At 42.8% G+C, this 7,328-nt stretch overlaps 2 protein-coding genes across 2 annotated transcripts; both read right to left on the reverse strand.

Moving 5' to 3' along the window:
- Positions 1-2,646: 2,646 nt before the first annotated feature.
- LOC117879234 (histone H2A.J) lies at positions 2,647-3,071 on the reverse strand. The gene has a single exon (XM_034774277.1). The coding sequence runs from the start codon at positions 3,067-3,069 to the stop codon at positions 2,680-2,682; it is 390 nt and encodes a 129-aa protein (XP_034630168.1). The 5' UTR covers positions 3,070-3,071; the 3' UTR covers positions 2,647-2,679.
- Positions 3,072-4,938: 1,867 nt separating this feature from the next.
- On the reverse strand, positions 4,939-5,632 carry LOC117879291 (histone H4). The gene has a single exon (XM_034774376.1). It carries the CDS (start codon positions 5,597-5,599, stop codon positions 5,288-5,290), a length of 312 nt encoding a protein of 103 aa, XP_034630267.1. The 5' UTR covers positions 5,600-5,632; the 3' UTR covers positions 4,939-5,287.
- Positions 5,633-7,328: the final 1,696 nt, after the last annotated feature.

Below are 7,328 nucleotides of genomic sequence, written 5' to 3' on the forward strand. Positions count from 1 at the left end.
CCTACAATGAACTATCCAAAAATGTATTAAGTAAGAAAGAAAAATAAGAGAGCGATTTATGGGGAAGGGGATGTGGGAAAGCAGTGCTGCCCCTACACCCACCCCATCCTCATCATTCTCAATGACAGGGATTGAGGGTTAATTTTCCACCCCACCTGATCCATCACTCCCATAAAAAAGGGCTGCGGTCCCCACAACCTGAATCCAGATCGCTCTGCTCTCAGCCCGGATTGGGGCACCTGCCCTGCTGGAATCCCCTGGGGGGGAAGAACACCCCATCCCCCTCGTGCAAGGGGGTCCAGGATCGGGCTCAGCTCTGACCTCCTCCTAGTGCAGGTCTCCTGCGGGGGTGGACCAGGCAGTGCCTCCTGCTAAGCCTGGCTGCCGCTAGAGGCTGTGGCTGTCAAGATCAGGGGCACTATAGTGTCAGCCCCCCCGGCCATAGTGCAGAGCTGCCTCCCTGCCAGGTGCATTTTGAGGGGCTTGGAGAGTTGAAGTTTGAAGGCAACAGTGTTCATCTGCTGACATATCCAGAAGTAGATGAAGAATTGGTTGTCTAGCTTGTGGGAAGGTCTATTTGTATGGAAGTGTCTCACGGCAATTCAGTTGAATAACAAATAGTAGCAGTAGCAGGTTGTTCTCCTATATGAGGACCAGTCCCTTATAGACACACCACAGGTCGTCCTCACTTTGCTCATTAGTCAAATTTTCACTGGTTTGAAGATTGAGAGGCACAGAGAAGATGGCCTTGAAAATTCAAACTGATGTCTTGAGGCACTGCAGTGATCTAGGACAGGAGGGTGCCTAGCTAGAAAGTAGCATTTGGGCTGAAACTTGTAACTTTTCATAAAGGTTATTTATAGCTGTGTTCCCCCGGCCCCCTTTCTCTCTGTGTATCAGTGAATGTGGCAGTGTGTAGGAAATCAGCATATGAGAAAAGAGGTAAGTGAGGAAGTCCACAAGAATGAACATGTTAGAGCCAGAAATCATAATGGTATAAACAATTATCTTATGTTTCACATTTGAAATTTCTTGGGTGGAGAAGTGAAGGTTAATTAACACTGAAAGGGTGCACACTTATTAAAAATAAAATACAATTGTTTTTGTTTACTCCTCCCCTCTCCCCCACTTGTCAGGCTCCAAATTGTGTCAGGCTATATTTTAAACATGTTTACAATCTGACCTGCCACTTGCTATCCATTTGTTCAGTACCTAGTATTATAGGGCCTTCACCTTATTAAGGTATCTACAGGTCACCTGAAGGTAAAAGGGCGGAAATCATATGAATAACTAATAATTCTGGCAAATATTTATAAAAGTTTCCCAATAATTAGACCTCAGATATAGCAAATGTACCTTATATAACTGAGTTTCTACTGACAAGTTCCAGTCTACTGACCAGTTCTCCATGGGGAAAATCAAATAGTATTCCAATATAAATTAAAATAAGCCTATTGTGAAACTGACAGAGGTGAACCACAGGGGATGTTTAAGTATTTATGATTAAATAGATATTTATTGTTCCTGCTGTTTGGTTGTATGATGGTCTTTATTTCTTAGCTGTTAGTAAATATTGAACGGTAAAACAGGTTTTTATATCGTTTACAAGTTCTGCAATTTAAAAAAGAATGTCCATCAGATGGCAGTAAAGGATAAGAAATGAGAAAGTGAAATACATTTCACAGCTTAACAGAACCCCTTCTGATTATTTTGATCTATAGTTTTCAAAGATCTGCAAATTCTTAAATAATTTGTACAGTGTAGCCTTTGAGCTGACACCTGCACGTATAGCATTGTCTTCTAAATACTGCACCCTGTTTTCATAAAAGCAATTCAGAAGCCCCTTCTCTACATTAAGTAAATAAAATATTCCTAGAGGTTTAGATGAATGAGTCTCTTTCCCTAGAATGGGAAAGGGGTCAGATTTTCTGAGCGATTAGCGATTTTCTCTGCAGACTTTCAAACAAAGTTACACAACTTCCTGTATGTATTGCAAAAGGCATAGTAGTAATTAAATTATTTCCTGTGTTTGAAAAACCCGCGCAAGGATTGTCCAGTAACAACTCTCTGTTTTACCTCTTCAATGAGCTATCTGGATGCATCCCTTTGCTCGGTCGGAGGAATGCGGGGTGGTTTTGACTACTCGTTCCGTACAAAACTACGTGCCCGGGATTTTCCAATAGATTCGTTACCCACTTGGAGACCTCTATTCTCGTACATCTGACAACAAATAACCCGTAAAGGAGAAGGTTGGATGTGAGGCTTGAGAGCTGTAAATACTGACTTCCTGTTGCAAGTTATGCAGTGGGAAAATGAGCATTACGCATTAAATCTCAAATTTCCCATGTCATCTTCAGCCAAAGTTATCCCCCCCCCCCCCCCGCAGTAAGGCACTTTTAAGTGCGTGTGTGAACGGAATGTAATTTACACATTTTGCCCAATTTAATCCACCGCTAGAAAAAAATGAAGGCGAAATCCTGTCCCCGCTGTCTGTTATTTTTGTTTGTTTGATTTTTTGTCACGTTGATTTTTGTAAGAGGGGGATTTCACTGTTTGGCGTACACACGATTCCTACCGGAACTTTTGGAGATAATCAAACCCTTTTTTGACTTTGTGGGTGGCTCTGAAAAGAGCCGTTAAGTTAGTTTTAAATTCGAAGTGTTTATTTCTCAGTCAGCTTTACTTGCTCTTGGCCTTGTGGCTCTCAGTTTTCTTGGGCAGCAGCACAGCCTGGATATTGGGCAGGACACCACCTTGAGCGATCGTGACTTTCCCTAGGAGCTTATTGAGTTCTTCGTCGTTACGGATGGCGAGCTGCAGGTGACGGGGGATGATCCTGGTTTTCTTATTGTCCCGAGCAGCGTTGCCGGCTAACTCGAGAATCTCAGCGGTCAGATACTCCAGCACCGCGGCCATATAGACCGGAGCTCCTGCTCCTACCCGCTCAGCGTAATTGCCTTTGCGAAGCAGCCGGTGCACTCGACCCACCGGGAACTGCAGCCCAGCCCGCGAGGAGCGAGACTTCGCCTTAGCCCGCACCTTACCGCCCTGCTTTCCCCGGCCTGACATTTGCAATTCACGTTCTATCTAACACCGTTTGCTCGGGAAAAGAAATGCAAAGTAAGCCAAGGGACAGCCAGCAGCCGCCCTTATATTTCTTCCGTTTTCAGACTCAAACTATTTGTGATAGGCTGAAGACTTGCATTCTCTGAACAGCCAATGGGGAAGCGGATCTAACTGTGACCATTAGTGAAGTGTAATATGCCGGTTGGGAATGTGGTGGGTTTTGAGTCTCCCCAAAAGAGACGCAATAAAATAGAATTAAAAAAAAAAGTAAGAAAAAAAAAAGGGGTGGGGGGTGGGGGTGAGGGGTCGGTACTATTTTCCCCTCACACTGTTATTGCGGAATTGCAAAGAATACGAGAGACTACCCTGATTTCAAGCCCATTGAATATCAAGGGAGTTTTGTGTTTACAGTTTAGAAATGTCTGCAATGGGTCTTGTACATTGGCCCTCAGTGACATGGAACACTCATTGAAGGTGCTCTTGCTCCTAATTTAGTTTCTTTGAGGTAAGCTTATCAATTAAATTAATTTTAAACAAAACCCTAGTCTCTATCTTCGAGACTATCTTGCGGAGGTAATTAAACCAGGACATAAATAAATCAATAATTGGTCCATTTATCAAACAGTCAAAAAGACTGGCTAAAGTGAGTATTCCATAGCAGCAGTGCATTCAGATTACAGAAACACACGAGAGCATTTATGTAAATATCTAGTGGGTAGGAAATAATTGTCTGAAGACGACATGGGGGAATTGAGATGTAATGCATAACGATCATTCGCCCACAGGGTAACTTTTTACAGGAACAGTCAGTATTTATATATGCATTTCACGTCCCTCACGCAACTTTCTTTTCCAGATAGTTATCAGATTTAGGAGAACAAAGGTTTCCAAATGACTAGTGCATCTGTTTGAAAGTCAAATAGAAAATGATTTTCTGAAAATCCCCGGGACCTAGTTTTGTACCGAACTAGTATTCAAAACCACCCCCTACTCCTCCGACCGAGCAAAGGGGTGAGTTTAGGTAGCTCCTTGAAGGGGTTAAAAGGACGGTTTGCCATTGTGCAATCCTTGCAGAGCGCGGGCTTTTCAAACTCATGCAAGTTTGTAACTGACTAATCCTTGCAGAGCGCGGGCTTTTCAAACTCACGCAAAGCTAGTAATCGACTAATCCTTGCACAGCGCGGGCTTTTCAAATTCACGCAAAGCTAGTAATCGACTAATCCTTGCACAGCGCGGGCTTTTCAAATTCACGCAAAGCTAGTAATCGACTAATCCTTGCACAGCGCGGGCTTTTCAAATTCACGCAAAGCTAGTAATCGACTAATCCTTGCACAGCGCGGGCTTNACTCCTCCGACCGAGCAAAGGGGTGAGTTTAGGTAGCTCCTTGAAGGATTTAAAAGGATTGCTTGCAATTGAAAAATCCTTGCACAGCGCGGGCTTTTCAAACGCAGGAACTTGTTTTTAATCCATGCCAAGCAACCAGATAAAGAACGGATTTTTTGCTTCTAAAACTGCTATTTTCTCCCGCTTCCCTCCATCACTCTCCTCGCTGACCTGGGCCAATGCGCGTTTACGCGGTAATCTTATGGCTATTCTAGATCAGTCCCCTAACGGCATTTATACGAAGGGAATGATTGGCTCTCTCACTAATCCCCTTTAACTACATTACAAAATGCATCTTCCAAATTGAATACACTGTCTAAAAATATTAGCATTATTTTAATACCCCCGTAACGCTGCTTTCTAGAAAATGCGCTCGACATTCTTTCCTGTGCCTCTGCGACTGATGGGGGACTGGCCAGAGACTGCATCTAAGGACACCATCTACAGCAAAATGGTATTTTCCTGCAAGTGTTTGCTGCTAATCAAATAGCTTCAATACTTTACAACTATTACTTCGATATTCTAAACAAAATATGAATTAACACAAACGGTAGGAGCCCAGTTAAGAGTTTGCTGCGTGTTCCCTTGAGTAGTTTGATTTGCTGTTTTCAGACGTTCATGATTCAACCCCGCACCTCTACATAAATGAGCGCTGAAAGAGAGGTGCAGCTATACAGTCTTTCTAATAGAGTGACAAACTTGTTGCTAGATCAGAAGTTCTAATACAAAGTATTTTTCCCTCGTCCAAGGTGCTCATTATGATACAGCTCTGACTGTGAAAACGTGGGTGGCTCTGAAAAGAGCCGTTGTTAATTAGATACGCAGAGAAAAAAGACTCTAACCACCAAATCCATACAGAGTGCGGCCTTGGCGTTTCAGAGCATACACCACGTCCATGGCTGTAACCGTCTTACGTTTAGCATGCTCAGTGTAAGTAACAGCATCACGGATCACGTTCTCCAAAAACACCTTCAACACGCCACGGGTCTCTTCATAAATCAACCCAGAAATACGCTTGACACCGCCACGGCGCGCCAAACGACGAATAGCCGGTTTCGTAATACCTTGGATGTTATCCCGAAGCACCTTCCGATGGCGTTTAGCGCCTCCCTTTCCAAGTCCCTTACCACCTTTACCACGACCAGACATGACTAACTGAATACCACCCCAACCAAAACAACAAAGTACTCTGTCTGCGAACTATGCCAATGACTGTAAGCTCGTCTCCCTATATACAATTTGAACCGACCTAATAGAAAACCTTAAAGAGGCGGGTCTATGCTAGTTGTCTTCCCCTTCCTTCCCCCACTGGCCTCTGTACAATGCTCATTCAGAAGAAAAGGGCGGGAGAGCAATCCCCTCCCCCCTCGCCATTGGCAGTAGACTGCTCCTTTTAAAATTCAGAAATCTTTTGATTACAGATATATACATTTAGTTCTGTAGTATTTCCTGAGATTTTGTATTTATATACAATACTAAATCCTAACTAATTATTGGAAGCCCAGATTTTCCAGCAATACTGGTCACTTTAAACTTCTTAAAATAAGATCCACATTCCAAGTGTGCTTTTTATTTGTCATTGTTGTATTTTCACTTCGGGAGGATCTTCCAGAAAAGTGCTTCACATCATGGCCTATTTCTTTTGAAAACGATCCTTAGATTTTGGGAGCAGATTGGATTTTAGCTGGGGGCTAAAACGGTGGATTTGGCTAACCTTTTCTCACAGGTCAATGAGAACTCGCACACTGTATATAGTTAAGGGGGTCATTCTTTAAGTTGGAGGGAGCATGTGACACACTGAGGTTCTGGAACTGTGCATACTAGAGAGGCAGTGGACTTGATCTGTGTGGTTATTGACAGTCTTGGACAACAAAACACAGCTGTCCGTAAAGGGCTGTACAGCTGGAGTACAGCTTTGCAGATACCACTTCAAAATGTGTAAAGCTGGAAAATGAATATAAAAGACACAGATAAGCTTAAAGTTTCCAAATGCATTGGCCAAAAAATCTGTTCCACACTGGGCAAAAAGGTGAAAAGTTTACAATCCCACAATTTAGAAGCTAGTGAGGTATTAGGAAATGTCCTATTCCACAATGAAAAACTGAAGCTGAGTGATTTAAGGAAGGGGATGTGAAGTTAAAAGGAGTTTTGTACTGATTAAGAACACTGCAGAGAGAAGTTGTTAGACAGTCAGGAGGAATGCAAGTATTACATTGTTTAAAATGTAAGTGTTAAAGGGAATGTTGATGACTTTTTAAAAAAAGGCAAGTTGAGAGAAGAAATATCTACTAAGATCAATAGAAAAAAGAAAAAGTAACATAGCCGCTAATACTGCTGTCAGAAAAAGAACAGTTTAAGTGTAGCAGCAGCGGTACCTATATTGAAGCTGTCTGAAAAGAATAAGGAAATCAAAGCGGTATCAACATGGACTATTTCTAAAATACAGCAATTAACAGAGCCCCCATCCCCACAGTTATCTCACGTGTGAAAAATGTATTCAAAGCTGAAATATAAAAATAAAAGTATAAGTAAGTTTGTTTAACAAAGGGAGGTTAAAGCTGTATTGGCCTGTGCTGGAGGTGACTGTGATGAGATCATCCTGATGAGCTTCCCACTTCTAAGGGTATGTCTACACTACGGGATTAATCCGAATTTAGATAATTCGGATTTGAGAAACAGGTTGTATAAAGTCGAAATGAGTGCGGCCACACTAGCACAGTAATTCGGTGGTGTGCGTCCAAGTACCGGGGCTAGCGTCGATTTCTGCACCGTTGCACTGTGGGTAGCAAATCCATAGCTATCCCATAGTTCCCGCAGTCTCCCGCGCCCATTGGGATTGTGGGTTAAGATCCCAGTGCCTGATGGGACAAAAAACATC

This window comes from Trachemys scripta, chromosome 1 (genome assembly GCF_013100865.1).
Source record: "Trachemys scripta elegans isolate TJP31775 chromosome 1, CAS_Tse_1.0, whole genome shotgun sequence".
Classification (NCBI taxonomy): domain Eukaryota; kingdom Metazoa; phylum Chordata; order Testudines; family Emydidae; genus Trachemys; species Trachemys scripta.